The following is a 19,808-nucleotide window of genomic DNA, read 5'->3' as shown; positions in this document are numbered from 1 at the left end:
AAGACTCAGGGCCAGGAGCAAACACAAGACCAGGACCTTACTGCTGCTGCTGGGAGAGCATCTTTCCAAGAGGGTGATCTGGGACAGGGAAAACCAGGAAAGAAAAAAATGGGAGGGAAGGCCAGGTGCAGAGGCTCATGCCTGTAATCCCAGCACTTTGGGAGGCTGAGGAGGGAGTATCCCTTGAGCCCAGGAGTTCAAGACCAGCCTGGGCAACATGGCAAAACACTATCTCTGCAAAAAAATGCAAAAGTGAACCAGGTGTGGTGGTGTGTGCCTGTGGTCCCAGTTACTTGGGAGGCTGAGATGGGAGGATCACCTGAGCCCTGGAGGTCGAGGCTGCAATGAGCCATGATCGCGCCACTACACTCCAGCCTTTGCCACAGAATGAGATCCTATCTCACAAAAGAAAGGAAGGAAAGAAGGAAGGAAGGAAGGAAGGAAGGAAGGAAGGAAGGAAGGAAGGAAGGAAGGAAGGAAAAAAGAGAAAAGAAAAGAAAAAAGAAAAAAACAAATGGAAGGGAAGGGCATTACAGGAGATAAAAGGGTGAGGAAGGGCAATGGAGCTACTTTAAAAAAAAAAAAAAAAAAAAAGGAAGGCTCGATGCAGTGGCTCACGCTTGTGATTCCGGCACTTTGGGAGGCCAAGGCAGGCAGATCATGAAGTCAAGAGATCAAGACCATCCTGGCCTGGTGAAACCCCATCCCTACTAAAAATACAAAAATTAGCTGGGCAAGGTGGCGGCACCTGTGGTACCAGCAACCTGGGAGGCAGAGGTTGCAGTGAGCCAAGACTGCGCCATTGCACTCCAGCCTAGCGACAGAGCAAGGCTCCGTCTCAAGAAGAAGGAGGAAAAAAAAAAAGAGGCTTGGCCAGAAGACCAGAAATGCAGAAATGCCACTCATGATGGTTCCTACTCAACAGTTATCCAAAAATCCAGGTTGCCTCTTCTTCTAAAAAGAGTCTTTTAGGTAAGAGGAGGTATCTTTGACCTGTTTCTGGGAGTATTCCCAACCACCTTTTACCTTCCTAGATAATTAGGTCGCTTCCTCATCTAGTCTGGAGAGACCGCCCCCAGGTCCAGGAATTAGGGGTATGAAAGACAGGAAAGGAGAAAGAAGAGAAAAAGGAGGTGGGGGGGCATGATGATCACCATTCATGGGGCACTTACCCCAGCCCCCACCACCGCCTCCAAGGACTGGGTCAAGTGATTTATCAGGATTACGTCATTTTATCTTCGACAATGCCAGAAGTGGGTACTGCTATAGCCTGGGACACAAACTCAGATCAAACAACTTTCCCCAAGTCTGCCAGCTAGAAAGCAGCAAGGTCTATCTGACCCATGCTCGGAAGCACTCAGGAAGTGGCTGGATCTGTATCCAGAAGTGGTTTCCATTCCATCTCCTTTGCCTCCTGCCTGAGACAGGATGGCTTCATGAGCCTGGTATCCTGAGAGCTATTGGGAAATGGTGCCTCCAAAAAACAATACCATGAAGACTTTAGGGCTACATATAATTTTCAGACTTCTCAAAGTTCCCAGGCAATCAAGGGTGAACCGAGCTGCCCAACTACATTGTCAGCCTCACATCTGAAACATGTTTAAACAGCTAATGGAGCTGAGCAACTAAAAGCTAAATGAGTTTCTATGCTGGGCTGCCTATGAGACAAGGTCACAACAGTTACCAAGTATAATAACTATTATTAAGAGACCCCGGCAGTCCCAATAAAAGTGGGTCCTAAAAACTTTTAAGAGACAGAAAGTAGCTGGAACACCTCCATGCCGTGGTTGACCAAACATACTTCTAGACCAAGGGAGACTTGCAAACCACAATGAGACTCAAATGAGACCTTACATTTCAATGCTGGACAAAGCTCAGCAATAACTCAATTGAGGACGAATCTCATCATAACCATCAGTATGACCAAAATTATTTCACAAAGCGCTTCCAGTCCACAGTCGCTTTTTTCCTGAGAAAGCAATCTCCTTCTTCCCTGTTCTGATTAAAAAGCAACTGTAAGCAAAATTCCCTAAAAGTAGAAAAAGATTCATTAAAATTCTTCGCAGGTGATGTTTTTTCTTTATATTTTTCTGTGTTCTCGCAATTTTTTGCTAAGAGTAAGAACTACAGATATAACTTTTTAATGCTCCAATAAAAACTTATTAGAAGTGAATTTCAGGCCAGGCACAGTGGCTCACTCCTGTAATCCCAGCACTTTGGGAGGCTGAAGCAGGCGGATCACTTGAGGTGAGAAGTTCGAGACAAGCCTGGCCATCATGGCAAACCCTGTCTCTATAAAAATACAAAAATTATCCAGGCACAGTGGCACGCGCCTGTAGTCCCAGCTACTTAGGAGGCTGAGGCAGGAGAATCACTTGAACCCAGGAGGCAGAGGTTGCAGTGAGCCAAGATCGCAGCCTGGGTGACAAAAGGGAGACATCATTTCAAACAAAAAACAAAAAAGGCCGAATTCAGTGGCTCATACCTGATCCCAGCACTTTAGGAGGCTGAGGCGGGTTGATCTCTTGAGGTCAGGACTTCGGGACCAGCCTGGCCAACATGGTGAAACCCTATCTCTACTAAAAATACAAAATAGCCAGGCATGGTGGCATGCACCTGTAATCCCAGGTACTCGGGAGGCTGAAGCAGGAGAATTGCTTGAACCCGGGAGGCGGAGGTTGCAGTGAGCCAAGATTGCGCCACTGCACTCCAGCCTGGAAGACAGAGCAAGACTCTGTCTCAAAAAAAAAAAAAAAGCAGCAGCAGCAGCAAATTTCAAAGACATGCTGAGCTGATGGCTTTCCTTGGGAAAGCAATAAAATAGGAAGATTAAAATCTCAGACAAGGATCTGAGTAATAACCACATACTCACTGGCCAATCTGGGTGTGCCTCAGTTTTCTCATCTGCATAACGGGAATTACAACAATAACTACTTCTCAGAATTGCAATGATATTTCGTATAGCTATTAGTAAGGAGTGTTTATCACAATGCCTGATACTTAGTACTTGCTCTCTCTCTATTCACTATAACTAATGAAACTGTTACTATGATTGTGACTTTCAGTAGTTTCCTATTAAATTCATTTTCTGAGCTTCACCTGGAAAAGGCCTTGTTCTCTAACAGTTGTTGAAGCAAATCACAGATGTCCAGAGAATGAACATGAAGTGCTAAGCTCTTTAAGTTCAGCATCACAGTCCAAAAGTGAAGTGTTCCACTGGGACCCCAGACCCAGCTGTCTACTACATATAATTCCCACTTCACTAAAGGCAGCAAAGAACCACTGTTTTGCATTTTCTGAACTGCAAATAAGTGAATGTACCAGACTTAATACTCAACCTATTATGCTAGAGACTCTTTATTTAACAAGTTATTTATTAAATTTCTATTAAGTGCCAAGCTCAGAGCCACAGAGGTAAACAAGAGACACAGCGCCTGCCCCTGGAGCACTGATGACCCGTGGGAAAGTAAGAAGGCCATTTAGAACACCAATACGGCTCAGTGAGAGGGCAGTGTGGCCAAGCGCGGTGGCTCATGCCTGTGATCCCCACACTTTGTGAGGCTGAGGCAGGCAGATCACTTGAGCCCAGGAGTTCAAGACCAGCCTGGACAACACAGCAAACTGAATCTCTACAAAAAATACAAAATTAGCCAGGAGTATTGGTGTGTGTGCCTGTAATTCTGACTACGTGGGAGGATCACTTGAGCCAAGGAGGTCAAGGCTGCAGTGAGCTGTGATGGCACCACTGCACTCTAGCCTGGGTGACAGAGCAAGACTCTGTCTCTAAAAAAAAAAAAAAAAAGGTGTTGGGTGCCCAGGAGAGGACCTCACGCCCAACTTTGGGTGTGACTCCCCATGGATGTCAGACAAGAGTGCCAGAAAAAGGAATACGAGAGACAATTAGGTAAGAGGTACATGCCTGCAGGAAGTGTAATGTGACACCTGGATCACTTCCTGTAAAGGACTCCCTGACGGCAGAGCCATTCCCCAGGTGCTAGCTTTCCTCCTTTGGTGGAGATAAGGAATGTGACAAGCCACTGCCCAGGTGCTTTCAAGCCAACTCTGCCAAGGCGCCTCGCTCAGAACATATTCCGGGTTCTGCCCCCGGATGTCTGGAAGCTCCGCCGAGGGCCCCCGTCCCAGCGGCAGCATATCCCTGGTCTTCCAGCAGGTACCCCTGCCTCTGCTGAGAGGGAATCTTGTAAACAGAACCCTGAACTCTGCTCAACTGATAGCACTATAGACTCACAAAGGCCTTTTAGGGTCTCAGCTCAAAGGCTTTGCACCTCAGGTCCCCTGGGAGGCAGGGCCTGGTCCCATACTTCGGCCTGCTTTACCCCACAGCAAGGGAACAATCAGTTTGTTCCTGGGCAAGAAGCACCAGGCCGGGCCCCTGCTCCCACAATAGGCTGTAGATGCCAAGCCATTCTGTGTCCCTGGAATCTGATAAACCACTTCAAGGAGGTTTGGGGAAATCAGGGTGATACGCACAAGAAGTGTGGTACAAGCATGATAAGAACTTATTTTCTTGGGACATGGGGGAAACTGAGAAATCTTATTTTAGCCACCAAGAAACCTTTCCTGCCCTGGCCTCCCTAGGAGGCCTGCCTCTCCCTCAGTCACACTCAGCACAGGCGGAAGGCAGCACCGCTCCTGCCTGTCGAAGGCAAGCTGACTGCTGCTTGCCATTCTTCATCTTAAAGTCTGAATTTATGGGCTGCGGCAAATTTACATAGTGCCTGCCACAAATCCCCACCCATTTCCCTATAGCTCGAATGCCAAAATTCCACCCTGCGTTCCAAATAACTCCAACCTCTTTAGTAGCCTTTTTTTTTTTTTTTTTTCTGGAAAGGAAATTCCAGAAAAGTTGTCTGGCATGGTAAAGGCTGACAGCCTTATGAAAATACTCAGAAAGGTGACCCATTTAGTCAAAAGAGCTTTCAGATCTCTATGAGAAAAGGAATTCATGCCAGCATAAAGGGCCTTCAGAGAGAGAGAACAGGAGTGCTGTGTTAACACCCAGACCTTTCAGCAAGCCAGCCCTGCGACAGCTGGGGAGGCTGAGCCCTGAATGGGCTGGACAGACCAGCTTTCTCTCTCAGGAGAGGTGCGCCTCAGGAGATGCCCGTGGGGATCACAAGTTCAGCTCTGGCTCAGGAAGCTTCGTGCTGCAGTGCACAGCAAGAGGTCTGCCCACGAGGCTACCTGCAGATGAGCCGAAAGCCGCCTGGCTGGATTGGAAGCAGGCTGCCCACTTGTGCCAGGGCCATGAGACTGATAAAGGCCGGGTGCCAGGCCTGGAAAGAAGGGTGCAATTGCTGGGCTCACCAGCAAACACAACCCAGCACACCCTCCCACCAGTTAAATAAGGTAGCAGAAGAAAAGGGTGTGGGTGAACTCATTCCTGACAGAGCACAGCTGTGCCTATGTCCGCTGTCACCAAGGATCTCCTGGCATAGTTGGCTCTCAACAACACTCCCCCCAACACACACACACACTCACAGACATGTCCTGTGGTGTCATGGTGTGTGCTGTGAGCCCTGTAGCCAGGAGGAGTTCCAGGGGCTTCTCCTTCCTCACCTCTGGTTTCCAGATCTCACAAAGAAAAGCCCTGCCCACCTCCCCCAAAGCAATCTTTAGCTAGTCCCTATTGTCCACACCTGCAGTGACATTACTGCCCCCACCACCCGAACCAAAGACAGGGAAAGAACTAGAGCAATGTCTCCAAAAACTGTGGAAAGGTCCCAGTCAGAGCTCCATGGTGTGGGAAAAGATAAGGCAGGTAGCCCCCAAAAAGTTTTGTTTTGTAGAAGGAAATTTCAGTTTCACATGAATCAAGTGCAAATGAGTAAAGTTTGGAGGAAAGCAAAACAAGAAGAAAAAAATCCACAGAAGCAGACAACAGCCTCTTCCACACCCTCTCACTATAATATATCTATTTTACTTTACAGAGTGTCAAACCCAAATACAAAAGTCCTTTACAGCATGATGCAGGCAGGGATTAAGCCTGACCTGTAAAGTGAGGCAGCCTCAGTTTTCTCATCTGTAAAATAGAAACAGATGTCAACCTAAAAGAAAGAGGCTGCTGAGGCTTAAAATTTAAACTATTGGCCGGGCACGGTGGCTCAAGCCTGTAATCCCAGCACTTTGGGAGGCCGAGACGAGTGGATCACGAGGTCAGGAGATCGAGACCATCCTGGCTAACACGGTGAAACCCCGTCTCTACTAAGAAATACAAAAAACTAGCCGGGCGAGGTGGCGGGCGCCTGTAGTCCCAGCTACTTGGGAGGCTGAGGCCGGAGAATGGCGTGAACCCGGGAGGCGGAGCTTGCAGTGAGCTGAGATCCGGCCACTGCACTCCAGCCTGGGCTACAGAGTGAGACTCCGTCTCAAAAAAAAAAAAAAATTTAAACTATTAAAGAGTTTACCTGAGCCAAAGTGAAGACCAGCTGCCTGAAAGACTCAGGCCCAAGTAACCTTGGATATGAGCTCTGTTTGGCCTTTGTTACAAGCAGGTTTTTAAAAGCAAAAAAGGGGACAGACAGGCAGTGGACTGATACAAAGTTGTTTGTCAGGAATTCCTATTGGCTTACAGAAATAGCATTGACCAGTGGTTGACCATCCATCGTTAAGCTATAGGGTGTGGATTATAGTACTGCGTGCAGCATTATTAGATTAATTTATAGCTAATTGTGACAATAGCAATTTCTTTGTTTCAGAAATGGGTCTCACTCTGTCGCCCAGGCTAGAGTGCAGTGATGTAATCATAGCTCACTGCAGATGAACTCCTGGGCTCAAGCTATCCTCCCATCTCAGCCTCCTAAGTAGCTATGACTATGCAGGCTTTTGCCACTGCATCCAGATAATTTTTTAATTTTTTTGTAGAGATGCGATCTCACCCAGGCTGGTCTTGAACTCCTGGCCCCAACAGATGCTCCAGCCTCGGCCTTCGAAAGTGCTGGGATTACAGGACAGGAATGTACCACCGCACCTCACCAGCAACCAATTTTGAGAAATGAATACATAGGCAGGGCACAGTGGCTCACACATGTAATCCCAGAACTTTGGGAGACTGAGGCAGACAGATCATTTGAGGTCAGGAGTTCAAGACCAGCCTGGCCAACATGCTGAAACCCCATCTCTACTAAAAATACAAAAAATTAACTGGCTGTGGTGCCAGGCACCTGTAATCCCAGCTACTAGAGAGGTTGAGGCGGGAGAATTGCTGGAACCCGGGAGGCAGAGGTTGCAGTGAGTCAAGATCGTGCCACTGCACTCCAGCCTGGGTGACAGAGTGAGACCCCATCTCAAAATAAATAAATAAAAAATAAATAAAATTTAAATACCAAAAGTAGCCAGGCAAGGTGGCAGGCGCCTGTAATCCCAGCTACTCAGGAGGCTGTGGCATGAGAATCACTTGAACCCTGGAGGCGGAGGTTGCCATGGGCCAAGATTGCACCACTATGCTCCAACCTGGTGACAACGCAAAACTCTGTCTCAAAAAAAAAAAAAAAAATTTTAAAAAATAAGTCAATGAATACATAGCTCAAAGAGGGTACTAGAATGTGATTGCTGTCTCATTTAATGTCTTTCCAGGCCTGATACTTTAAAAGGACTCGCCTTCCTCCGATAAAAGTTCTTTTGTTTTCTCATACATGTAAAGCCACTAGTTTTGCAGAGTTCATGAGGATTAGAAGTAGTATAAGTAAAACAGACCAATGCTCAGCAGATGGCAGGTATGAGAAATACTAGATGTTATATTAGAGAATAAATATCCTCAACAGTGCACGCCTCAACATTCAGAACACAGTCAGCATTATTTGTATGTATTCTTGGTACCAAGAAGAGCCAAGGAATAATATGTAGGAGGACAAGGATCCTCCTTGCCAAGCTTTCTACATGTGCTGCTTAGAAAAGCCAGGTTTTGATAATGGGAAAGGGAGAGACTCAGCGGCTCTGTCACAGTAACTCAGTCTGATAGGCAGTCTTGACTAAGTGAAAAACCAAACTGTTCCTTTGCTTATAGTACAAGAAAATTTTGGCCAAGGACATTCTACTGCATGGGATCTGGCCAAAACTGTTCTTCGGTAAATGCTGTACTCAAACAATAGGCGTAAGTAAAATCTCATCAAATTGTTTTTAAAAATAAACTGTTTGCAGAAGAGTTACAACAACTATTTACAGTTTATCAAAGGAACACATTTAAGGCAGCTGCTCTAAGGCTCTTAGAGGGCAGGAGCTTCAAACATAGCTCAGTATTTTTCTTTGTTCCCTTCCCCTCCCACAGAATAAATCCTGATACTGGCCAGGCGCGGTGGCTCACACCTGTAATCCCAGCACTTTGGGAGGCCAAAGTGGGCGGATCACCTGAGGTCCGGAGTTCAAGACCAGCCTGACCAACATGGAGAAACCTCATCTCTACTAAAAACACAAAAAAATTTGCTGGGCGTGATGGCGCATGCCTGTAATCCCAGCTACTTGGGAGGCTGAGGCAGGAGAATCACTTGAACCCGGGAGGCGGAGGTTGCAGTGAGCTGAGATAGCACCACTGCACTCTAGCCTGGATGATAAGAGCAAAACTCCATCTCAAAAAAAAAATAATAAAAATAAAATGAAATAATAAATTGTGATACTAAGCAGGCCTGATTAAAATTCCCAGTAACTCTGTCCTCTATACCATCTACACCTACTCTCACCTACTGGTTCATCACTTTAGTCATAAAGAGACCCATTTGGTTTTCTAATCATTTTCCCCAAAAAGCTTCCTTCCTGGTACATGGACTCAGTTTCCTATGAAAAGTGAGCTAGGCACCTTAAAAACACAAGATCACAGGCCGGGCGCGGTGGCTCAAGCCTGTAATCCCAGCACTTTGGGAGGCTGAGACGGGCGGATCACAAGGTCAGGAGATCGAGACCAGCCTGGCTAACACGGTGAAACCCCGTCCCTACTAAACAAATACAAAAAACTAGCCGGGCGAGGTGGCGGGCGCCTGTAGTCCCAGCTACTCAGGAGGCTGAGGCAGGAGAATGGCGTAGACCCGGGAGGCGGAGCTTGCAGTGAGCTGAGATCCGGCCACGGCACTCCAGCCTGGGCGACAGAGCAAGACTCCGTCTCAAAGAAAAAAAAAAAAAAAAAAACCACAAGATCACTTCTCAGGCTCCTGAAGAAGAAAGTATTGTTGTTTATTATACAGTAACCTGAGCCAATTTAGGGATTACTGCACCCGTTTAATGAATAACTAGATTTACAACAGTCATGTAAGATGTCTTCGAGGAGAATGTCATGAAAAGCAATTGTAATCATTATAAAAGCAGGAAATAGCCCCATTTAGATTAAAATGGCTCATTCCATTGAATGTTTTCATTTAGTTAAACTTATTGTTGGGGGAAGGGGTTACAATTACAGATCCAGCTCCTTAACTGAGAATACTCAAAGATGAAAATTAGAAGCAGAATAACAAGAATATGGAGAAAAGAAAAAAACTAAATGGGGAAACACAAGCCTTCACAGGAGCCTCCAAAAGAGGTATATGCACTCCAAGGGTACACAAGATAATCCGTTAGAGCCAGAAAAAAAAACAGATTTTATATTCGGATTTGTCATCTAAAAAGAAACTAAGCTTTACTAATATTTAATATATAAATTGACGGCAGAATATGTTTATAGCTTATAAATATAAACATATAGATATAAATATAAATATAAATATAAATATAAATATATATATATGAGGCAGGGGCACATACAAAACTTTCTTCTAATAGGAATGATTGGAGCAACAGGTGATATTCCTGAGATAGATGACCCCTTTCGCCTGGGTTTACCACCCTACACTAAACAAGGGGCTGGATGCGGTGGCTCACTCCTGTAATCCCAGCACTTTGGGAGGCCAGGCGGGTGGATCACCTGAGGTCAGGAGTTCAAGACCAGCCTAACCAACATGGTGAAACCCCATATGTACTAAAAATACACAATTAGCCAGGTGTGCACATGCCTATAAATCCCAGCTACTTGGGAAGCTCAGGCAGGAGAATCTCTTGAACCCAGGAGGTGGAGGCTGCAGTGAGTCGAGCTCATGCCACTGCACTGCACTCCAGCCTAGGCAACAAGAGTGAAACTCCAACTCAAAAAAATAAATAAACAAACAAACAAACTCAAGGAGCACACCCCACAGGCAGCCTCCCGTCTCAGAAAGTCCTTGGTAAGCCAGCCCTGCCCACCCCTCCACTGCCCCTCTGACCTGAGCATCAAGACCTCTAAACTGGCACGCTCATCTGCTCCTGCTCCTGTGCTAAATGTTTGTTTGCCTGCCTAATTCTAGTCATGCTTTAGGTCTTAGCTGAAAGGTCCCTTCAGCTAATCTAGAAGGTTCCCCATACCCAGCCTGGGGGTAGGTGCTCCTCCTTTTCAGAGGGCTTGGCACCTAGATCCTTGCTACTCACAGCGCAGTCCACAGAAAGCAGGATCTGAAGCTGGCTGGAAAAGCAGAATCCCAGCCTCCACCCCAGCACCTACTCTATCAGACCTGCATTTTTAACGAAGTCCTCAGGTGATGAGCATGGGCCTGAAGGTTTGAGCAGCTCTCCTCTGCATGGCTCACCCTGCTTGCTTGTCTCTTCTCCTCTGAGCAGTATCTGAGGCAAGCAAAGGACATGATCCTCTCATTCCTGTGGTCCCAGCACCCAGCACAGGGCCTGGTTCAGAGATGGGCTTTCAGATATTTGTTGAATGAGGAAAAGACGAAAGGATCTTGGGAGACATCTTCATCAGAGGTTCTGAACTTGGAGAAAGGGAACAGCTAACACCCCAGATGACAGCAATAGGATTCCAAAAATATCTGGACTGGCCAGAGAATAGACAGAAGACAAGACAAAGTCCTGGACTTGGGTCCAAAAGCACAATATTAATAGTGATAATGACAACACTGTGCTATAACTTAACCTAATCAAATATAATGCTTCCAGCAACAATAAGATAGCAACTATTTTGCTCTTGCATTTTATAGACAGGGAAGCAGTCAGAGAAAGGTTAAAAGAGTGGACTAGAGTTGCACAACTGGTATCAGGCAGAGTGCGGATTAGAATCCAGACGGTCTAGCTTCAGACAGAGGCCCTGCAGGCAGAGTGCGGATTAGAATCCAGATGGTCTAGCTTCAGACAGAGGCCCTGAATCATTAGGCTACATCTAGTTTTGCCTAGGATGTGCTACCTGGAGACTGATGTAGCAAAGCTGGCCGAGCCCGGTGGCTCACGCCTGTAATTCCAGCACTTTGTGAGGCCAAGGCAGGCGGATCATGAGGTTGGGAGTTCAAGACCAGCCTGACCAACAAGGTGAAACCTCACCTCTACTAAAAATACAAAAATTAGCCAGGCATGGTGGTGCACGCCTGGAATCCCAGCTACTCAGGTGGCTGAGGCAGGAGAATTGCTTGAACCAGGAGACAGAGGTTGCAAGTGCCAAGATCGCACCACTGCACTCCAGTCTGGGCAACAGAGCAAGACTCTGTCTCAAAAAAAAAAAAAAAAAGAAAAAGAAAAAGCAGGGTGACTGGCACCCTGACCATGGAGCCACTGGAGGGAGGGCCTAAAGGCTCCAGGGCCTGGGTATCTGCTCCCCCAAGGAGCAGGGCAGCTATCCTCAACTAAGCCAGCAGCCCACTGCATGGTACCTGCCTCACAGCACAAAACCAGGACCCGAGACACAATTTGGCTCCAAATCAAAGCCCTCTTTTAGCACAGACTCTCCAAGAACGAAGGCGGCTGCTGACTGGCATGCTGGCTCCGCTGTTGCTGGGAGAACTCCACAGAGGCCCAACCACCATCTGGAAGTGATTTGGCCCAGAGATTCCTGAACGGGGTGGGAGGCTGGAATGACCAGCCGCCTGGAGCTCCCTGTCCAGCCTGGAAACAAAGCTGGTGTGAATGGGCCCTGGAGGCAGCCACAACATACCAGGGGGCAGCCCCTTTCAAGGAGGCAACATCCTCTAGGCAGTCCATAGCCATATTTTAGCAAGTAGGATCAACCTTAGCCAACCAAGCTGTTCTCCCCAGAGTGTGCTGATTTTAAATGCACTTTCAGTGTGCAAACCTTTCCGGCATGACTTTTGAGATGATTAGACAGTGTCTTATTTAATTAACAGGCACTCACAGAGCACTTACTATGTACCATAAACTGGGCCAAGCACTTTAAAAATTATTAACTTGTTTAATCTTTATAACAGCCTTTTAAGGAGGTAGTTATTATCCCCATTTTAGTGATAAGAAAACCAAGGCACAGAAGTTTCTTAATAGCTACTTAGTGGCAAGTAGGATTTGAACCAAGAATCCTTGCTCTTAACTGCTACACAAGTGACATTGAATGCTAATGTGCCACCTTGTTGTACATGGCCCAGAACTTGTTATTAATAATTCTGACAAAGCATGCTACTTTGCTATTTTTTTGTTTTTGAGATGGAGTTTTGCTCCTGTTGCCCAAGCTGGAGTGCAATGGCATGATCTCGGCTCACCACACCCTCCACCTCTTGGGTGCAAGCTATTCTCCTGCCTCAGCCTCCCGCGTAGCTGGGATTACAGGCATGCACCACCAAGCCCATTTAATTTTGTATTTTTAGTAGAGATGGGGTTTCTCCATGTTGGTCAGGCTGGTCTCGAACTACGGACCTCAGGTGATCCACCTACCTTGGCCTCCCAAGGTGCTAGGATTACAGGCGTGAGCCACCATGCCCAGCCAACTTTGTTCCTTTTTTTTTTTTTTTTTTTTTTTTTGAGATAAGAGTCTCGCTCTGTCACCCAGGCTGGAGCACTGTGGCATGATCTCGGCTCACTGCAACCTCCGCCTCCTGAGTTCACACTATTCTCCTGCCTCAGCCTCCCAAGTAGCTGGGACTACAGGTGCCCGCCACCACACCCAGCTAATTTTTTTGTATTTTTAGTAGAGATGGGATTTCACCATGTTAGCCGGGATGGTCTCGAGCTCCTGACCTCATGATCTGCCTGCCTCAGCCTGCCAAAGTGCTGGAATTACAGGCGTGAGCCACTGTGCCCAGCCAACTTTGCTACTTTTTAAGCACTCTCTGTACTGCCTAAAAGACATGCTGGCATCTGCTAGACGTGCAAGAAAGAGCAGAACTTAAAAGTTATTTGGAAATTATTTTGGTAGTAGTAGCACAAAAGGGAGAGGAAGGAAAAGGAGCTGACTGGACCAGTGACCCGCCACCCTGGAAACTGCCCAGTGACCCGAAGTCTTGGGAACACGCACCCTGCCTGCTCTGGCGCTGGCCTGGTGCAAATCAGTCAAGTAAACTTTAGGGTCAGACCACATCCTCTGAAAAAGAAACAATTTCTTTCTCTAAAGGCCCAAAACAAAACACACCACCCAAACTTCTAGGCCTTGATCATCATTCTTGGGCTGAGAGACCCCTTTTCCTCCCAGCTGGCTGGGCTGCCCCATGTCAGAAAGGTTTTTGGAAAAACAAGTAAATAAAACTGCCAACTCCTGGCAAACATCTGGAATTAAAGACACTGAGGCCTCGCTATGAACTGCCCACCACATAACAAGAAACGTAAGGAAATTCTCAACTTTTGGATGGCGCCTAGGGGCCTACCTTACAATGAACCACAAATGTGAATAAATAGCCAGGATTGTCTTTCAGTGAATTCTAGGCAGAAAAGCCGGAGTCCTCTGGCAGCTGTTGAACCACCACCTATCGCAGAGTTGGAGGCATGTACACAATTCTAATGACTCCCCCAACTGTCTGGCCTTATCCAAAGCGTACAAAACCCTGTATTCGTTCAACAATACCTTCCCTGACGATGGAATAAAACATCATTCATTGGGTAGCAGGAAATCTCAACCAACCAACCAAAAACAAAACACAATGAGGAAAACACAAGAGGCAAACTGACCCCACTCAATTCCCGGCTGACTCTCAACTTGTGAGACGCTCATCACAGCCCAGAGGATTCATCCTGCCAATCATGGAAGGCCCTGACATCCCTATTTTGTCAAAGGTCACAGGTTCAGAGTATGGGTATCCAGCCACCACCCTAACACCTAAGACTTGCAAACCTAGTGTCACAGGGACCCTCTGATGTGGAGAGAAAAGCTGTATTTTACTCATCTCTGAAACTGGAAGGCAAGTCAGTTAAGGCTTCAATTCAACAGCTGGGCAGACCTGGGTTTCAGACACCATTTACTAGCTAGCTGGGTCACTTCCACAAGTGGCTTCACTCCTGTTTCCCATCTTTAAATAAAGATAATAATACTAACCGCAGCAAGAGTAGGATCAACCAAACAGGAACAACCAGGCTGTTCTCCCCTGATTTTGAATGTCCCTTCAGTGTGCAAACCATTCTGGCATGATTTTTTTTTTTTTTAAGGCAGAGTCTCACTCTGTCTCCCAGGCTGAAGTGCAGTTACACAAAGACCTCGGCTCACTGCAACCTCCACCTCCCCGGTTCAAGCAATTCTCATGCCTCAGCCTCCCGAGTAGCTGGGACTACAGGTATGCACCACCATGCCCAGCTAATTTTTCTATTTTTAGTAGAGATGGGGCTTCACCATGTTGTCCAGGCTGGTCTCAAACTCCTGACCTCAGGTGATCTGCCCATCTTGGCCTCCTAAAGTGCTGGGATTACAGGTGTGAGCCACGGCATCCAGCCCTGGCATTACTTTTGAGATAATTATTAGACAGCACCTTATTTAATTAACAGGCACCATTTTCTAAGCAACACATGCCCAGGACAGAGTTAAGCCCTGAACTCCCTAAGTGACTTGCAGAAGCAGATCATTAGAGAGATAGGGCAGTAGTTGCTATCAATCAATGATTAGCGTGAAGATTCAATGGGGTGATCAACAGAACACACTTAACACCCAGTAGGTGCCCGCAAATAGAAGCTAGTGTCATTGTCAGCACAATGTAACACAACCTAAGCAGTGAATATATGAACCTTAGTCCAAGCTGGAGGTAACTTTGCCTTGAAGGACCATTACCCACAACAGCCTCAAGAGCTGAGGGAAGAAGCCTCCTGCTTTATCCCCACAGCAGTCCTGCACTTGCCAAGGCTCTCTGTGGTCTCCAGAGGCTGGAAAACCTGTTTGTTGCAAGATCTCTCGGGACAGCAATTAGACAGCCAATGATACAAGTCATAAATGTGGTCACACCTTTAACCCAGGAATGTCACTCTGGGGAATATGATCCAAGAAATCATTAAAAAGGAAAAAACTAGAATGTAAGTTGTGGTAGGAACAGGAAGAAGCTGCCAACAGCCCACAGGCCCAGCACAGAGGAAGGGGAACTAACCCTGGAATGTTGGGACAATGGGAGTAGCCAGGGCCTGAGTGGATTTGAAAATAAAAATCAGGAGGACCGGGCTGGGCGCGGTGGCTCATACCTGTAACCCCAGCACTTGGGAGGCCGAGGCGGGTGGGTCATGAGGTCAAGAGTTCGAGACCAGTCCGGCCACCATGCTGAAACCCCATCTCTCCTAAGAATATAAAAATTAGCCGGGTGTGGTGGCGCGTGCCTGTATTTCCAGTTACTCAGGAGGCTGAGGCAGAAGAATCGCTTGAACCCGGGAGGTGGAGGTTGCAGTGAGCGGAGATGGCACCATTGTACTCCAGCCTGGAGACAGAGCAAGGCTCCATCTTGGGGCGGGGTGGTAGGGAGTAGGGGGAGCAGGGAATCAGGAGAACCAAGTAAAAAAATGTAAGCGACCAGACAAAATCTAGAATGAGACCCACAGCCCCAGGCACTGATGACAGACAGTGCTGGAAGTAGCTGCTGCCTTTGTAAACAGTTGGTAGATCAGGCAGTCTGTGATTTGCTAGTGCTGCGGTTTGGTTTGGTTTGGTTGTTGTTTTAGAGATTTCATGTCATATCTGGATACTTCTGGTTTACTTTAAGTTTCTTTATTCAGTTAATTAAATAAATACACATTTTTAAAACAAAGAACAGATCCAAGTTGGGCCCAGCTGGGCCTTGCGATTCTTCAGAGGGGAGGCTGGTTTCTGAATGGTAAAGAATTCCAGAAGATTCTGAGGTTATCCCTCCCCAGTACAGGAGATGGACCCCAGGAAGAAGACAACGGCATGGCATGTGGGTTTTTCTGCCTGGAAGCCACCCTTGGGGAGGGGGAGGGCTGCTGGAGATCGGCTGGGTGGTGCCGCTGGGCTGGGTGGTGCGGCTGCCCAGGAAGCAGGAAGCAGCCCTACCTGCCAGGACAGGTGTGGGGGAAGGGAAGGGTGAGGCCCTGAGGCCTAGGGGAGGCTCAGCCTAGAGGGAATCCCTTTTCCACTGGAGAAAGTCCTGGCAGCCACACCCATCTCCCTTTCTTCCTGTCACTAGGGTCACTATAGTGACCTGCTTTCCTCAGGAAAAGACCCAAGTCACAAGCCAGGGCCAGTCCCTGGTTCTCCTTAGGAAGAGATCCAGACCCAGGACCCTCTCCCGCCCAAACCCACCCACCCACACACACACACACACACACACACACACACACACACAGGCGGATACACATTCTCTGCATACAAACATACTCTGCACACCCATTCCGTGTACACACAAACTCTCTTTGCATATGCACATGCTATACATACATGCTATGTGTGTACACACATTCTCTGCACACATGTCCACATGCACACACACATACTACAAACTCCTTGCCCCTACTGTCACGGCCCACACTCTCAGCCGCCTTGTGGCCCTCCTGGAAGCGCCCAACTATCTCAGACCACAAGGGAGACTTCATCCTTATTCTTCCTCCCCAGTCCAGGGGGCCCAGTCCAGCAAGAGACACCAATTCCCTCCCTCCTTTCAGGAAGACCCTGGTGTGGGTTTGGGAGGGGAGAGGAAAACAAAGCCTTCTTCTAACTGTCGCCCACTTCCTTCAATTCTCAGCTGGGCCCTACTTGCTGACCTTGGACAAGTCAACTAACCCTCTGGACCCTCTTATCTCTAAAACGGGTCTAGCCTCACCCCAGCTCGCAGGATGTGTAGGGACGGAGATAACTTAGAAGGCTGACAGTACACAGAGGACGCTAGTTGGGCTCCCTACAAGACAGCAATTACTGTTACCACCACCATCCCTACATTGTAACTTCGGCAGCAAGGAGTGGGTTCAACCTGCGGCGCGGCCAGAGCTGAGCTGGGAGCAGACGGAGCCAGGACACACACCCGCGCCTCCCCTGGCAACCTCGGGGCCCACACCCATTCCAGCGACAGCAGGGGAAGGTACCAAGTCTCTGTCTCCACCTGGGCGGGGAGGCCCCAGGCGCAGAGAACGGTTCCTCCCCAGGTCTCATGGCCCGGCCTCCGAGCCAACGCCCATTCAGCTGCCGCAGAGAGCACCAACCTGGGCGCAGCCGGGCGAGCGCTCCGGAGAGCATCTGACTCTAGGGCCCCGCCCCCGGGGATGGCGAACGAGGGTTTCTAGTCCCCTAGCTCCCATAGGGGCGCCCCAGGTGCAGAGAAATGCCACAACTCCACCTCTCCTCCTGTGACCCCAGTCCAAACCCTCAACCCTTAGCCAGCCAAAGGTGCACTGCTGGGGCGCACGGCGGGGAGCGATCCCAACAGGTCCCAGCCCAGAGGAGGGCACCGGGGAGGGGGGTCTAGGCCCCCTATATCCCACCCCCGGGGACGACTCCCAGGTGGGGGTGCGCTGCGGGAAGTCCTCGCCCTCCGCAGGGGTGCACGCGCGGGGGCGGGTCGGCACCACAGTCGGCGCCTGGGCCTGGCCAGAGAACTCACCGATGGACACGAGCTTGATGCTCTCACGGTCCAGGAACTCGAGCGCCACGGACACATTCTCGAGCTGCATCTGGCGAAAGGTGGGCCGCTGATGGTACTTGCGGTACATGCGCTTCTGGCTGAGCACCTCGAGCAGCGCGATGAGCCGCAGCCCGTCGCTCAGGTCGGTCTGCAGGTTGCCGATGCGTTTGTTCACGCACTTGAGGTGCTCATTGCACCAGCGTGTGAAAGTGTTCTGCTGTATCTTCTTCCAAGGCGCGTCCTCCGCCAGATCCTTCTCGGTTACCGGCATCCTGGTGGCGGGGAGAACGCAATGCGCAACGAGCTGCCGGGGACTGGTGTTTGGAGGCCCAAGGGCCGAAGTGGCGAGAACCGAAGCGGAGCGGGAGCGGGGTTCGAACTTGCTGCTACCGGAGCCACGGCCGGTGCTGCTCTGCGGCCGCCCGCCTCTGGCCGCGCGAGGCGCCTGGCCCCGCGCCTGCGCGCTGAGCCGCCCCGCCCCTAAGCCCCGCCCCGTACCGACCCTCCCGCGGGATTTCCTGGGCCACGCTCGCCCCCTGCCGCCTGCTGCAGGCACTGCGCCTCACGGCGTCCTGGGACCCGCGCTCGAAGCCCACCACCCCAGCAGGACGTAGGGCTGCCTAAATCACCCCGTCAGCCCTGGGGTGGGGGGACTCGCGGGGACTGGGAGCCGGACAGAATGGGTCGGGCAGCAGTGGGACTTGCGGGAGGGGCGCGCAGAGCGGAGGTCTACATCCACATATACATTCAATAAAATTCAGTGAGGGCTTTTATTGAGCTCCACTTGTGTACCAGGCATTCTTCTCAGAGCCTGCCAACCAGTAGTAAATCAGACAAACGTATTGCACAACTTCAAGGAGTTCACAGCCTAATGGGAGAGAAAAGTGTAAATCCACCATCACCAACAGCCCAGTAGTGTGGTAAAAATGAACAATAAGGCTTGCTACCTGTCTTAGGTTCCAGTTACTGCTGTAACAAGTTACCAAAACTTAGTGTCTTTGAAAACACACATGCACAAATGTATTATTGTTAAGTTCTGTAGGTTCGATGGCCCACATGGGTCTCGCTTAGCTAAATTGGCAAGATGCATTCCCTTCTGGAGGCTGTAGGGAAGAATCTGTTTCCTTGCCTTTTCTAACTTCCAGAAGCTGCCTGCGTGCCTGACTCCTGCCCCTTTTCTCTGTGAAAGCCTGCAATGGGCTGGGCACAGCGGCTCACGCCTGTAATCCCAGCACTTTGGGAGGCCAAGGTAGGTGGATCACCTGAGGTCAGGAGTTGGAAACCAACCTGGCCAGCATGGTAAAACCCCATCTCTACTTAAAATACAAAAATTAGCCAGGTGTGGTGGCACGTACCTGTAATCCCAACTACTGGGAAGGCTGAGATAGGAGAATCGCTTGAACCTAGGAGGCGGAGGTTGCAGTGAGCTGAGATGATGCCATTGCACTCCAGCCTGGGTGACAGAGCAAAACTCCGTCTCAAAAAAAAAAAAAAAAAGAAAAGAAAAGAAAGCCCGCTATGTCAGGTAGAGTCTCTCACACAGTCCTCTCTCCATAGGTGTATCTTCCTCTTTTATTTTTTTTTCTGCGACGGAGTCTCGCTCTGTTGCCCAGACTGGAGTCCAGTGGTGCAATCTCGACTCAGTGCAACCTCCTCCTGGGTTCAAGTGATTCTCCTGCCTCAACCTCTTGAGTAGCTGGGACTACAGGCACCCACCACCACGCCCCGCTAATTTTTGTATTTTTAGTAGAGACGGGGTTTCACCATGTTGGCCAGGCTGGTCTTGAACTCCTGACCTCAAGCGATCCACTGGCCTCTGCCTCCCAAAGTGCTGGGATTACAGGCGTGAACCACCTTGCCTAGGGCCTTTTTCTTTCTTTCTTTCTTTCTTTCTTTTTTTTTTTTTTTTTTGAGACAAGGTCTCACTCCGTCTCCCAAACTGGAGTGCTATGACTCAATCTCAGCTTCCTGCAGCTTCAGCCTCCCCACACCTGGCCCTTTTAAGGACTCTTAAGATTACACTGGGCCAGCTGG

At 49.0% G+C, this 19,808-nt stretch overlaps 1 protein-coding gene across 4 annotated transcripts in view; it reads right to left on the bottom strand.

Moving 5' to 3' along the window:
- The window catches only part of FLNB (filamin B), a 167,146-nt gene extending 148,958 nt beyond the window's left edge, over window positions 1-18,188 (bottom strand). For all 4 annotated transcript variants that reach the window (XM_005547469.4, XM_005547470.4, XM_005547471.4 and 1 more), the window contains exon 1: window positions 17,754-18,188. In XM_005547469.4, coding sequence (XP_005547526.3) covers window positions 17,754-18,045 — 292 coding nt within the window. In that variant the 5' untranslated portion in view covers window positions 18,046-18,188. The remainder of the gene's footprint in view (window positions 1-17,753) is intronic.
- Between the last annotated feature and the right edge of the window lie 1,620 nt (window positions 18,189-19,808).

The sequence above is a fragment of the Macaca fascicularis genome, chromosome 2, assembly GCF_037993035.2.
Source record: "Macaca fascicularis isolate 582-1 chromosome 2, T2T-MFA8v1.1".
NCBI lineage: Eukaryota > Metazoa > Chordata > Mammalia > Primates > Cercopithecidae > Macaca > Macaca fascicularis.
The sequence above is the reverse complement of the archived record's forward strand: the minus strand, read 5'-3'. Positions and strand labels throughout refer to the sequence as shown.